Source organism: Panthera tigris, chromosome D4, assembly GCF_018350195.1.
Source record: "Panthera tigris isolate Pti1 chromosome D4, P.tigris_Pti1_mat1.1, whole genome shotgun sequence".
Classification (NCBI taxonomy): Eukaryota; Metazoa; Chordata; class Mammalia; order Carnivora; family Felidae; genus Panthera; species Panthera tigris.
In genome coordinates, this window is record NC_056672.1 from 65,127,580 (window position 1) to 65,142,305 (window position 14,726).

At 35.9% G+C, this 14,726-nt stretch overlaps 1 protein-coding gene and 2 long non-coding RNA genes across 7 annotated transcripts in view; 1 reads left to right on the forward strand and 2 right to left on the reverse strand.

Moving 5' to 3' along the window:
* The window catches only part of LOC122233042, a 37,282-nt gene extending 31,689 nt beyond the window's left edge, over positions 1-5,593 (reverse strand). For 2 of the 4 annotated variants that reach the window (XR_006210477.1, XR_006210474.1), the window contains exons 1-2: positions 4,507-4,748; positions 1,913-1,964 (exon numbers count right to left, since the gene is read on the reverse strand). This is a non-coding gene — a long non-coding RNA (uncharacterized LOC122233042). Of the gene's footprint in view, positions 1-1,912; positions 1,965-4,506; positions 4,749-5,393 lie in introns of those variants that run through there. The other 2 variants (XR_006210476.1, XR_006210475.1) reach the window with 2 other exon arrangements.
* Positions 5,594-5,667: 74 nt separating this feature from the next.
* On the forward strand, positions 5,668-9,475 carry LOC122233243 (E3 ubiquitin-protein ligase Topors-like). The gene is made up of 2 exons (XM_042965018.1): positions 5,668-5,704; positions 7,128-9,475. Exon 2 carries the CDS (start codon positions 7,132-7,134, stop codon positions 9,304-9,306), a length of 2,175 nt encoding a protein of 724 aa, XP_042820952.1. The 5' UTR covers positions 5,668-5,704; positions 7,128-7,131; the 3' UTR covers positions 9,307-9,475.
* Positions 9,476-14,261: 4,786 nt separating this feature from the next.
* Positions 14,262-14,726, reverse strand: part of LOC122233291 — a 70,226-nt gene continuing 69,761 nt past the window's right edge. For both annotated transcript variants that reach the window (XR_006210852.1, XR_006210851.1), the window contains one exon: positions 14,262-14,535. This is a non-coding gene — a long non-coding RNA (uncharacterized LOC122233291). The remainder of the gene's footprint in view (positions 14,536-14,726) is intronic.

Consider the following 14,726-nt stretch of genomic DNA (forward strand, 5'->3'; position numbering starts at 1 on the left):
ATCAGCATTTTACACAATTATGTAAACAATCAACAAAACTAAAAGGCAACCTGCTGAATGGAAGAAGATATTTACAAATGGCATATTTAATAAAAGGTTAGTATCTACAGTGTATAAAGAACTGATAAAACTCAACACCCCCAAATAACTGAATTAAAAAATAGGCAGAAGTCATGGATATTTTCCAAAAGGAGACATACAGATAGCCAACAGACACATTAAAAGATGTTCATCATCACTTACTATCAGGAAAATGCAAATCAAAACAACAATGAGATATCTCACCTGTCAGAATGACTAAAATAAAAAATAAAACAAACAACAAGTGTGGCAGAGGATGAGGAGAAATAGGAACTCTCTTGCACTGTTGGTGGGAATGCAAACTGGGGCAGCCACTGTGTAAAACAGTATGGAGTTTCTTCAAAAAGTTAAAAATAGAACTTCTTTATGATCCAGCAATCGCACTACTTGTTATTTACCAAAAGAATAAAAAACGCTAATTCATAGCAGCATTATTTACAATAGCCAAGATATGAAAGCAGTCCAAGTGCCCACTGATTGATGAATGGATAAAGAAGATGTGGTATACATCCACAATGGAATGCTACTCAGCCATAAAAAATGAAATTTTGCCCTTTTCAATAACATGAATGGAACTAGAGAATATAATGTTAAGCAAATAAGTCAGAGAAAGACAAATGCAATATTATTTCACTCACAGTGAAATTTAAGAAACAAAACAAATGAGCAAAGGGAAAGAGAGAGAGAGAGAAATAGACTTTTAATTATAGAGAACGAACCAATTGCTCCAGAGGGGAGTAGGGAGGAGGTTGGGTTAAATTGGTGATAGGAATTAAGTAGTTTCCTTTTTGTGATGACCACTGAGTGATGTATGGAATTGTTGAATCACTATATTTGCACCTAAAACTAATATAACACTATATGTTAACTAACTGGAATTAAAAATTAAAAATTAAAATTAAAAAATACTATTCACATTGGAGTCCTTAAAAAGATGTTCAATGAGTTAATGTTTAAAAGTATTTAGTACTGTCTCTGTATCATTAGAAAATGTCGGACATGACAATATTCTCTTTTGAAGAGAGATAAGCTAAGAAGTATATTTTGCATATATTATAATTTATCTTCCTTTAAAACCAGGAAAGTAAACTTATAATAAATTCTGATTTTGACATACTTAAAAGATTGAAACTTAAGGGGTACCTGGGTGGCTCAGTGGGTTGAGGTCGTGATCTCTTGGTTTGTTAGTTTGAGTCCTGTATTGGACTCATTGCTGTCAGTGCAAAGCCTGCTTCAGATCCTCTGTCCTCCCCCCTCTCTGCCCCTCCCCTGCTCATTCTCTCTCTCTCAAAAATAAACATTTAAAAAATATTGAAACTTAAGATGTTTTAATATACACACAAAAAAGGGTCAGTGCTCCAACACATGAACCTAATAACAGAGTATCAAAATACATGAAACAAAAATTTATAGAAAGGTGAAAAAAAGAAATACACTATTATAGGTAGATACTTTAATACCACCATTGTTTAGGTAATTGATGATGAAAAATCAGGCAGAAAATCAGTAAGTATACGGTTGACCTGAACCACACTATCAATCAACTTGATCTAAATGACATTTATAGAATACTTCATCCAACAATAACAGAATACACATTCTTCTCAAGTTCAGATGGAATGTTCACCAAGAGAGACTACACTCTGTCTTGTAAAATTCACCTTAACAAATTTAAAAGAAAAGAAATCATACAAATTGTGCTGTCAGACCACAATGGAATTAAACAAGAAATCAGTAGCAGAAAGACAGGTGGGCAATTTCCAGATATGTGGCAAATGAGGACCATAAGGGACACAGAACTATAACAAAATCACTCAAAATTTTTACTCACCGTTCCCTTTGTGTGTTGGTGAAGGGAATGCCTTGGAGAAACACCTGTTCTACTGTTAGATACAAAGAGGAAAAAAGTAATGAGTTTTCATTACTCTCCCAGTGAATTAAGAGAATTAAGTTAGAATTCTGTTGTATGTCACTCTAGAAGTTGACTTTGTCCACAAATGTAGTCAATCTTTATTATTTGTAGATTCTGTATTTGTGAGTTTGCCTACTGTCTAAAATATGTAACTCCAAAATCAATGTTCACAATGTTTTCATGGTCATTCATAGATATGGGCAGAGCAGTAGGAAATTTGAGTTACTCAACTCACACATTCCCAGCTAAGGGCAAACAAAATGATGCTCTGCCTTCTTGCTTCAGCTTTCATACTACAAACAAGTTTCCTTTTCACAGTTTATTTAGTGCCATTTTTTGGTGCTTTTTGGAGGGCAATTTTGCTTTTTAAAATGACCTCCAAGCATACCACTGAAACAATGTCTAGTTTTCCTAATTGCAAGAAAACTGTAATATGCCTTATGAAGAAAATACATGTGTTAGATTAGCATCATTCAGGCATGAGTTGCAATGCTGTCGGCCCTGAGCTCAATGCTAATGAATCAACTATATATATCTTTTTTTAACGATTTATTTTTGAGACAGGGAGAGACAGCATGAACAGGGGAGGGTCAGAGAGAGGGAGACACAGAATCTGAAACAGGCTCCAGGCTCTGAGCTGTCAGCACAGAGCCCGACACGGGGCTTGAACTCATGGACCGCGAGATCATGACCTGAGCCGAAGTCCGATGCTTAACTGACTGAGCCACCCAGGCACCCCCATATATATCTTTAAACAGACATAAGATTATGTACTATTCTGTTGATAAAAATGTGACTAGAGGCCCAAAGGAATCTAACCCTATATTTCCCATGGGAGAAATGGTTCAAACTTTGCTAATTCAGTGTTTGTGATGACTTTATAAACCATAAGTACCTCAAATAATGACAGTTGACTGTAAGTACAAGTTTTGATATCTACTCTATAGTAGAGACTGAACTTTGTGTTATTCAACAAATACATACGAGTTTGTTCAATGTGACAGACTTGTTCTAAGTAATGAGGGGACAGTAGTGTAGTAAACCAAAGACCTCAGCCTTCTTTATTTATGGAGCTTATATTCTAGTAAAGCAGAGAGGAAATAGACATATAAATGTATAATATGTTCGTTATGGTAAGTGCTATGAAGTAAGCTTCCATGCTCTAGAATGTAGATTATGTAAATAAAACTCAGGGAAGCTGAGTTGCTTATGAAAAATCTAAAGTGATGCAAAATTCAAGCTCAGCTCTTGTGGCTTCAAAAACTATGCTCATTCAATTAATTTACACTTGATCCTTCTCATGAATGTATGTACTAGAGTGCACTTCTTTGTAAGAGAACTGCATCTAGTTCCTGTGAAGAAGACCCTATCTCAAAAGATAATAAATTTATACTTGAGAGCAGTTTTCAACATAGAGACCAATTTTGCCTCCCTACAGAACATTTGATAATCTTGAGACATTTTTGTTTGTCCTACTTGGGTAGGGAGTGATTCTGGCATCTAGCGGGGAGAGATCAGGAATAGTACTTAACATTCTACAGAATAGAACAAAGAATTGTCTGGCCAATAGTAGTTAGATGGAGAAATTGGAACTTAGAGCTAGACGAGCAACACTTTCAAGTGGCTAGCTCATGACTCATGTGGGAAAATAAAAGATCTTATATCTTGCTTTTCTCATGATCAGATTTAATGTGCAGCATCATAGGGGAGAAAAATTTGCCACCCTAAAATGTGTCTCTTTGGCATTGGAATTATTTTAGGCTAATTAAAAAAAACCCCAGAAAACTAAGTTTTTCTTTTTGGCCTCCTTTCTAATTGCTTGAAAGAATTTAGAGAGACGACCTATTCCAGGTGGGGAGCTATCACCAGGGATAACTATAGTATAATGTGAACTAGTTATGGTAGACAGGGAGGAACCTAGCAAGGCCCATTTTGGCCAAGGTCCTCACTATGTCCCATTGTTTCTGGATGGCCCAGCAAACATTTGTTTACCCCCACAGTTATTCCTTACATTCTTTCTGTGAATTGCATTCCTTCATTTTGAAGCCCCAGACTCCTACCCCTATTCCTGAGTCCAGAATAATATATATACCTCATCTTACCTGTTTTTGGAATCTCTCATGTTTATGTGGATCCCCTGTATGTACATTATTAAATTTGATTTTCTTTTGTTAATGTTTGATGTCAATTTAATTCTTAGACTGGCCAGAAGAAGCTTAAAGGGTAAAATAAAAATTTTCCTCCCCAACAGCATTATCCTACCATTGTCAATTTAATATCTTTCTAAATCTAAAATACTCTCACTATAGATGCCAATGTATCCCTTTCCCAACAATCTTCCTTTCCAAGCTGTTTGAGAATTCTCAGTATGTATTTAGGAACTGAGGAGGTAAAAATAAGAAGAAAAGGAAAGGGAGACATTGATGGCAGAATAATGGAGAGATAGATTAAAATATAAACATCAAAAAAGAAACTTGAATGACTCTCTATTATGGTCTTCCTTCTTCCCTTACCCCTCTTATGCTTCATTTAGTTCTTCTCTCTTCCTTTCAACAGATTATTATTTTCTTCTTTTACTGTGCAAAGCATGATGTATAGATGAGATTATCTTTTGAGGAAATTTTGTTACTAATAAGTGTTATATTTTACAAAGTACTTTTCACATCTATTATTTCACTTGAGTCTTTCTATAAACCTTATTTTATAGACAAGTAAAGACTTTTATAGACAAATAAAGACTCAGGGAACATATGTGAACTTGTCCACAGTAATAGTAGAACAAGAACTCGTATGTAGTGTTCTTTCATCTAGATAATTCTGACATAGATACGAGGATTATGAGGCTATAGGGTTCTTTATTGCCCTATACTTATCAGAGTATCAGAAATGGTATTTATTTTGGATTAAAAAATCACAGAAAACATGTTTTAAAAAGGTGAGATACTGTCTTGGGAATATGTAATGAAATCTACTCAAAATAACACTAAAATGAGGGTTCTGTTGAACTGCTATTAGGTATCAAGCACTAACACAAAGTAGCTCATTAAGCCCCTCAGATGTCTCAAGAGCTAAATTGTTTTTATCCTATATCTGAGAGAAGAAAAAAAAATTTTTTGAGTGACCTTCCAGTTGTGTTGCCTGTATTAACTGGTAGTTAGTATTTACGAATTAAAGGTTCCCCCCTAATAATACATTTTTATAATTTTGGTCCCAAAATTTTGTACACAAACAACCAAAAGGTTGGTTAATCACATTGCAAACATGCTAATAGTTTATTTGCATCTTGCATTTAAAGGGAAAGGGACCACTTTCTGACTAAATAATTTAAATCTAAATATTAATATAAGACAGGTATCTATTCTTTTGAAGAATTTATTAAGAAAACCTATATTCCACTTACTGCTCCTGCTCTCTTCTGAGTCAGACCACTCATTTCAGTGTTGGCTCTGATTAGAAAATATATTAGAAAATTAAAGATTTCTTGGCAATCTCTAAGTCATGGATCTGAGACCTATCTTATTCAGGGCTTTCATCTTAATTTCACTTGGGACATTTCTGGGAAATATAAGATGCCAATCTCTATGGAAAATTTGGAGCTGTCTCTCCCCAGTCCACAGCAGAATTTGCCTAGTGTTCTAAATTCTGTCTCTAAGGCAAACAAAACAGCAGCTAAGGTTCAGTGAGTGTGGACACCTCCAGATCCTCCAGGAGGTAAATCTGCTAAATAATGTAATTTCTGCTATTTTTGCTTTTCAAGATCAATGAAGACTTAGTGAAAGCATTATATTTGGAAAGCATAGCTTGAAGCCTCATGAGAAAGGATGAGAGTTATGCACACCTTGTGTACTCATTTTCTGATTCTCTTAGGAGCCAAATTTGCTCCCTGTTATTTCTGTCGATTCATGCTTAAATGGCTTATTTCTTGGTTTTTAGTGATTTTTGGTTGTGAACTCATTTAGGGGAAATTTGTCATGAGACATGTAAGTTGTACTCCTACAGGGAGAATGTGTGTTTTCCTCTGCCAGTTGCTTGGCATCACTACCATCTTCAAAATAAATCATCTCTTTGAGGTTTGTAGGAAAACTTATTGTTTGAATTTAGTCTGCAGACATACTTAATTATTTCTTGTTATAAAATCTCAGCTAAAATTTCCTGCTGACTCTCATGGGGGTACTCTTTTTTTTTTTTCTAACTCACCTTCTCAGTAAGAATGTAGACAGATTTATGCAGAGGCTTCCTATTAGACATTCACCTTTGGACAGAATCCATTCTTAGTCTTCTGTCATCTGTAGCTCTCAGTTTCAACCACCAGAATTGAAACTCAAGGACACCATGGGTACGTATGTGGGGTCAGAACTCACTTCTCTCTCTGGATTCCTATTTTTATTTATTTATTTTGCCTCTCAGAATTTTACTAATTTCCTCAACTTAGGTGTATTTATGGTTATATATTAGATATATCAACTTAGATATATTTATGGTCAGCTATATTTACAATTAATGGCTTACATTATTTTATTATTCTTAGTGAGACAGTTTTTCAAGTTTCACAGTACTGCCAGAAATGATTACTCTCTAAGATTTTATAGAAGTCTAAAATACTTCTACATAAACATTTTCATTTAACAATAGATTCAGCCATATTCTCATATTAGTACTTATGAGTTTAACTTTTTTAAATGGCTACATAATACTATGGATAAAACAGTATTTATTTAACAACTTTCCTATTAATGAATATTTATGTTATTTTTATTTTTGTTATTGGTCAACATGTATATATTTGCAGATTGTATATCTAGATTAAATCTCTAGTTATAATTGCCATTAAAAAATATAATACTTAAATTTTGATATTTATTTCCAACTTGCTTTTCAGCATGCAACAATTAATTTGAGTGAGAAAGAAAAAGTCAGTGTGCCTTAATCCTCATTGCCTTTCCATGTTGGGTTTTATTGAGCATATTATTACTAATTTCAAGGAATAGTTTGTTTCTTAACCTTGTTCTAGAATTTATTCCATGGAGAGACAAACCATATTACAGAAATATTTTTAATAGGCATTTTTCATGCCAAATGAGGAATTGATTTGAACCAATTTTTCTCATATACAACTGAAATATAATCTTTTCAGGACAATGCCATTTGATTTCTCATCTGACTGTGATTGTCCTAACTGCTTGGAGAGTACTCAAAATGAGTCTGATTGGAATCCCTGTTTCAGCAAGAGTAGTAATGACTCTTTTTACCCAAGATCAAGAAAAAAATCCGTGTTTTGTTCTGGTGTGCATTGCTTTGCTTCTCAGTGTTTTTCCACCAGGCCAGAGAATGACACCAAAGACTCAGGGTTTCTTCCCTCGGAGGAGGAAAGCTATGTGGAGTCTTCTCAAAGCAATCATCTCGGTCTGAACCCTGAGGGCATTACAAGGAAAATCAGACCATTCAGAGAATTGACTGTCCAAGATTTACTGAGGGAGTTTGGGGATAGCGGGAAGTTCCTGCCAAACTCCATGTCCGTAGGCCACTTTAGAGATCAAGTGGTAATGAAGTTCAGAAGAGCTTTGTATTATTCTGGAATTTGGGTGACACATGTCCAAGGCCACAGACTTGAAAAGCACTTATCAGCTAATTATTTCAAGAGAAACCCTGGTTGTCTACACCGACTGGTCCCCTGGCTGAAACGGGAATTAACAGCTGTTTATGGAGACTATGGCTATACAGTGAAGAATATTCTAACCACCATTCTCCAACACATGACAGAATATGATCTGGACAGTGAGTCCTTCATTCATCTCCTGGAACCTTATCTACAACAACACACCCACCATTTCCTGCATGAGTTTATCAGTTTTGTTCATTCACCTTATAACATGGAGACCTATGACCAACGAGCCATCTATCAATGTCCTTCTGTTTCACCAAGGGTAAATAAGAAGTCCATAGCATCAGCTTCTGTTTTGCCTTTGTCTAAGGATCAGGTTCTACTGGCATCTCAACATAGAAACACCTGGGGCCAATGGAATAATGAGCAGAAGCCTCTGTCAGGCTTGAGACAGTTTCCAAATGGTAACTCTTCCTTGAAGAAATTGGAAATCCCATTACTCCATCAAAAAACAACAAGCAAAACCCATGCTTGGGTTGAAGACAAACCAGAATCAGGTGATCACAAAGGTACAACTTCTACTAACAATATAATCTTGGATTGCCCTACACCAAGGGAAATGGGCCCAGGCTTACTGAATTGCAAAAAAAAAGTTCAAGAGAGGAAAATGGAAGGGATAAAGTTGATTTCTGGTAATGTCCAGGATCTGGGAAAGAGTGACACAACTGCACATACCTTCAGTTCCCTGGAAATTTTTAATCAGGGGCAGTCATGTCAGTGCAGTCTAAAAGAAGGAAGGATTTTGAGCCCGGACCAGCAGATCCATTTCCAGGAAAAAGAAGCGGAAAAGAATAAACACTCAGATTCATCACCAAAGATTTTTCAAAGAAGATTGCCGAGAGAAAGATCCTTGTTAAGTTACAAATCTAGAAAGAGGGACCCCTCTTGGAGTTGCATTTCAGAAACTGCCCTTTCTTCTAAGAGAAACAGTAGGAAGCTGAGATCTTTCAAAAAGAAGAGGTTGAAGGGCAAACAGTCCTCCCAATTTAAAGAAGCTGGTTCACATTTCAGTAGAAGAGTCCAAAGACAATCACAGTCCAATACTCACAGATCCAAATCTTGGTGTGTTGGGCTTACAAAGAGATCTTTAAGCAGAGAATCAAGTAATCCCTCTCTGAAAGGAAGTAACAGAAGTGAATGCTTCACTCAAAATATATGCTGTGTGTGCTCAAAAGTGAAGAATGTGCATAGTTATGAATCAAACTATGGGAGACCATCTTCAACCACAGTTCAACATGTGAAATTTCCTTCAACTGCTGGGAAGAGACCCAAGTGTTCTTCTAAATGTGAGAGTACTTCTGAAGCTGAAAGCCCCTGTAACAGTTTCATATGCCTACAGATTGAGAAACACAGGTCTCCAAGTAAACAAGAGATGAAGCAAAAAACTGCATTTCCTAGAGCTGGCAAAACTAGAGCAGTTACACACAGAAAAAACAAATGCCAGTGTCCAGATATAAGAACCACAAAGGAAGTCAGTGAAGTGAGGGATCTGAATGATATAAGGCAAAGGAGTAGTCTTTCTGAGTGTGCACCTTCTTGCAGGAAGCCAATCCAAAAGAAAAAGAATTCAAGCCTTCAGAAATGTCACCTGGCCATGAATGAACGTAAAGGAGACAAAGTATTAGAAACAGATGGGTGCAAATTGTTTTGAAAGGCAAATCAGTCTATTCAACTAGCCACCAAGAATCTTTGAAAATATGAATATAATCTGGAAAAGATTCTTCCCATCACTTTGTAACTGGAACTAAAAGCCTGCTGAATTAAATTTAAGGCTTTCTATAGAGACAAATGCATATTATTAAATTGGCCATATATCTAAATATTATTTCAGTCTTTTTTTCTCATGAACTGAATTCTTAAAATATTTAGCTTATATTTTAGTTTCCAGATTTAACTATGAAGATTATCTGCCAAAAGCTGCAAACACCACAAAGACTATACTAATGATAGGAGTATATATTACTTAACACAAGGTATGCATGTTAAGTATTACCAAACACAAGTGTTATTTTTTAAAGATACCTATATTTTTTTTCATTTTTAAAGAAATATATATGTATATATATTTTAAGTGTTACATATACATATATATAACTTAAAATATATATACATATATATATATATATATATATACATATTCCAAACCTAATGCATTTTGCAATTCATAGAAAATAAGGAGAAATGGTCACTATCTTAAGACATAGTCATTGCCTTCAAGAATCTCACCATCTAGTTGTAAAAACAGCTACAAATAAATAGAAAACAATAAACATCTTTGGGATACTTGGCACTACCTTCCTATTTTCCTACCCTGAAAACTGTGCCTTCATTATCTTCATTAAAGGCTGCCATATGTTTAGGTAGCTGATTCCCTACCCATTGTAAACTGGTCCAGTAATGGTAACTATACCAAAGCCAAGCTAATCATAGTATTTTTGCCCCTCTGGCCACACAATTGATGAGTCCAGTGGTGGTCAAGTCATAGTACTCCCGTGAGATTTTTCAACTGCTTCTGATGAAGAGAGTTATTCTTCTCCCCTCCCAGTGGCAGATAGTAAAAGCTTTAAAGCTTGGATGGCTATTAAGAGCTATATTTCTCAATTTGTGAAGAAAACCAGTTTGAACTAAGAGTAGAAAGCTAACAAAGGAAAACAAGACAAGTCATGAGGAGAGAATCTTGGAGTCAGGAACTGGATCTTCTAGAACTTGAGTTGTCCTCTTGTTCTTCACATGATTTTATTTTTGACCCTCTTTAGGTTTTGTGAATCAATACATTTCCTCTCTGCCTATCTTATTAAATAGAGAGTTCCAGTTACTTGCAATCAAGCAATTCATGGGGAAGTGACAAATGGCAGTCTGGGAGAGAATAGTCAGGGAGCAACGATTCCCTTGGGGAGATTTCTGTAGGCTTCTTGGAGAAGTAATATGTAAATACTGTTTTGAAAAATAAGTAGCAGTTTCGCAGGTTAATATGTTGGCAAATGCTATCAAGAAAAATGAGCAACGTAAAAAAAACTAATGTAACATTGTGTGTCAACTATACTTTAATTTTAAAAAAAAGAAGAAAAATGAGCAACTTGAAAACAAAGTAGAGAGAGAAAAATTTCCAGCACTCTCCCTCCAGTGTAACTGGGAAATTCTGAGACGGTGAGAAGTGAGGCTGATCCCAAGTTGTAAACAGGAATGAACTCTGGCTTCTCTGGGTCCACAGTAGTTATAAAGCACCTAAATGTAGCACAGGACTCAAACTTCAAATTAAAAAAATAACATTTTGTGTTAATAAGTCCCCTTTAAAAATAATCGAGATGTTCTTGCAGAAATCTTAGAAAACCTGTTTAATGGATATAAATGTGTTCCAGTACATTCAAAATTTATATATATATATTTAAAATTTATATATATTTATATATATTCATATTTATATATAACTATACATAATTATATATAATAAATATATATGTGCATATATATACACACACATACATGTAACATATATACACACACACACGCATATATACACACCCTATATCTATATCTATGTATTGAGAGAGGGAGAGAGAGAGCAAGCGTGAGTGAGAAGAGAAGCGTGGGAAGGAGGGAGGAAGGGAGGGAGGAAGGGAGGGAGGAAGGGAGAGAGAAAGAGAGAGAAAGAGAGAGAAAGAGAGAGAAAGAGAGAGAAAGAGAGAGGAAGAGAGAGGAAGAGAGAGAAAGAGAGAGAAAGAGAGAGAAAGAGAGAGAGAATCTCAAGTAGGCTCTAGTCTCAGCACAGAGCCCAATGTGGGGTTTGATCCCATGACCCTGGGACCATGACCTGAACAGAAATCAAGAGTCAGACTCTCAACCCCCTGAGCCACCCAAGTGCCCCTCTTTTTTTTTTTTTTAAACACACTTTCATCGAGTAAGAGATTGCTATGGCTGAGGTCAGAGAAGTCTTTTCCTCCTTTCTCCTCTAAGGTTTTGATGGTTTCCTGTCTCACATTCAGGTCCTTTATCCATTTTGAGTTTATTTTTGTGAATGGTGTGAGAAAGTGGTCTAGTTTCAACCTTCTGCATGTTGCTGTCCAGTTCTCCCAGCACCATTTGTTAAAGAGACTGTCTTTTTTCCATTGGATGTTCTTTCCTGCTTGGTCAAAGATGAGTTGGCCATACGTTTGTGGGTCTAGTTCTGGGGTTTCTATTCTATTCCATTGGTCTATGTGTCTGTTTTTGTGCCAATACCATGCTGTCTTGATGATTACAGCTTTGTAGTAGAGGCTAAAGTCTGGGATTGTGATGGCTCCTGCCTTGGTCTTCTTCTTCAAAATTACTTTGGCTATTCGGGGCCTTTTGTGGTTCCATATGAATTTTAGGATTACTTATTCTAGTTTCGAGAAGAATGCTGGTGCAATTTTGATTGGGATTGCATTGAATGTGTAGATAGCTTTGGGTAGTATTGACATTTTGACAATATTTATTCTTCCAATCCATGAGCAGGGAATGTCTTTCCATTTCTTTATATCTTCTTCAATTTCCTTCATAAGCTTTCTATAGTTTTCAGCATACAGATATCACCTCACGCCAGTCAGAGTGGCCAAAATGAACAAATCAGGAGACTATAGATGCTGGAGAGGATGTGGAGAAATGGGAACCCTCTTGCACTGTTGGTGGGAATGCAAATTGGTGCAGCCTCTCTGGAAAACAGTGTGGAGGTTCCTCAGAAAATTAAAAATAGACCTACCCTATGACCCAGCAATAGCGCTGCTAGGAATTTATCCAAGGGATACAGGAGTACTGATGCATAGGGGCACTTGTACCCCAATGTTTATAGCAGCACTCTCAACAATAGCCAAATTATGGAAAGAGCATAAATGTCCATCAACTGATGAATGGATAAAGAAATTGTGGTCTATATACACAATGGAATACTACGTGGCAATGAGAAAAAATGAAATATGGCCTTTTGTAGCAACGTGGATGGAACTGGAGAGTGTGATGCTAAGTGAAATAAGCCATACAGAGAAAGACAGATACCATATGGTTTCACTCTTATGTGGATCTTGAGAAACTTAACAGAAACCCATGGGGGAGGGGAAGGAAAAAAAAAAAAAAGAGGTTAGAGTGGGAGAGAGCCAAAGCATAAGAGACTATTAAAAACTGAGAACAAACTGAGGGTTGATGGGGGGTGGGAGGGAGGGGAGGGTGGGTGATGGGTATTGAGGAGGGCACCTTTTGGGATGAGCACTGGGTGTTGTATGGAAACCAATTTGACAGTAAATTTCATATATTAAAAAAAAATAAATAAATAAACATTAAAAAAAATAAAACTTAAAAAAAAAAATAAACACACTTACATCAAGTGAGCAGTACACTATAAACAATGAGCTAAACCTTTCATGGTAAAAACTCATGGGAAATATACATAAAGTCCTGAAATTAGTAACAGGAAATCAATTGCAGTGGTTTAAAGTCACTACAACTTAGTAACAGTTTATAAAGGAAAATAAAATTGTCATTGTGGTCAAAAGTGTGCTTATGAGCTAATGACTAGGCTGCGATCAAAGATGTAGAGAATTTCTCCAGGTAGGGAAAACCAAAATGGTTATCAAATACATGAATATATATTCTCTAGGAAAGTATATTTCTTTGGATTATTTAGAAAATGAATTTGGCTTTAAGGAGGAAGATATAGGAAAGTGATATTTTTTAATGAAAGAAAGCCTGTCCTATTAGAGGGGTCATATGGTTCCTATCAGGATGGACATATGGTAGCTCAAGAGGCCAATGGAGGGAAGGAGCTCTCGTCCTTAGAAGTGTTCATGCTTGGCTGGATCCCAAAAATGTGGGAAATCTGATTGAATGTTTTATAAATTCCCATTTGACTCAAAGATTCCAAGATTAATTAAGGAGTCACAAAAATGTGCTAATGAACCAAAAACATCATACTTATAAAATGTGCAACATCTTTTCTTGAATGGGGAAAAAGAAAAAAAATTCATGATAATACAGTAATAGTAATTAATATTGAGAGTTTACTATTTATGACACATACATAAACTCTATCAGGTATTATTTGTATCTTCATTTTATGGATGAAGGAAACTGAGGTTTACTGATGCTACTTGCTGGAGGACACAAATCCAGTAAGTGCTTCAGTCTGGATTGAAACCCAGATGGCCTTACCTTCAGAGTTACTGATCTTAAAACCAAGTTTACCTTGTTTACTTTTTTGTTGTTGTGGTCTTTTTCAGTTATCACCTGTCTTTCACACTTTGGTGAACACATTCACAAACACTGTTATTTTACCTTTACAACAAGTGAATAAATTTGGTTTAATTATGCCTATGTTTTCAATGAAGAAAAAAGTTTCAAAGTTTTATCATAACAAGCAACAGAGCTGAGAGCCAAACTATAGGTTTAACTGCCCATGCTTTGTGTTTATATAGCCTGTCATGCTTGACTGAGCCTTTCAAATCTAACTCAAATGTACCTATGACCCTTAATCCCTACTCCTCTCTGCTACTGAGTGCACTTTTTCATTCAAAATCCAGAATACCAATATAATCATGCAGAGTGAGGCATTAAGGGTTCACTTTACTTATTTATAAGGATAAAAGGCAATTCCTCTTTTCCAAGTTCACCCTGAATTGTCCTTTTGATGCTAATGGGGTTCATCTCAGCCAGCAAGGAGAAGGCAGGTGAATGATTTTCAATACACATGCTTCAGTTCACACGGTGTCTTCTATAGCATGTGGGTCAGTTGAATCTCTGAAGCCCAGGGCCAGTTTTCATCTCTGTCCTTGACTCTAATGTTCTTTGGTCTGACACTTCTTTAGGTACATTTCATCTATCTAATGAGAAGCAGGTAAGGAGAAATGAGGTGTCTGAAGATACTTGAGAGTCACTGTCAGGTGTGAATATTAAAAAAAAATGGGTTAACGCTTATATCTTTCCATTATGCATATTTTAATTAATGTATATTGATCAAGCATCACAGCAACTGCTTAGGAAAGACTTTTTCATCTGTGCTCACTGGAACCATTAGTATAACTTCCTGACTGGTTTCCCTGCTTCTGTGCACGCTGTCTCTCTAGA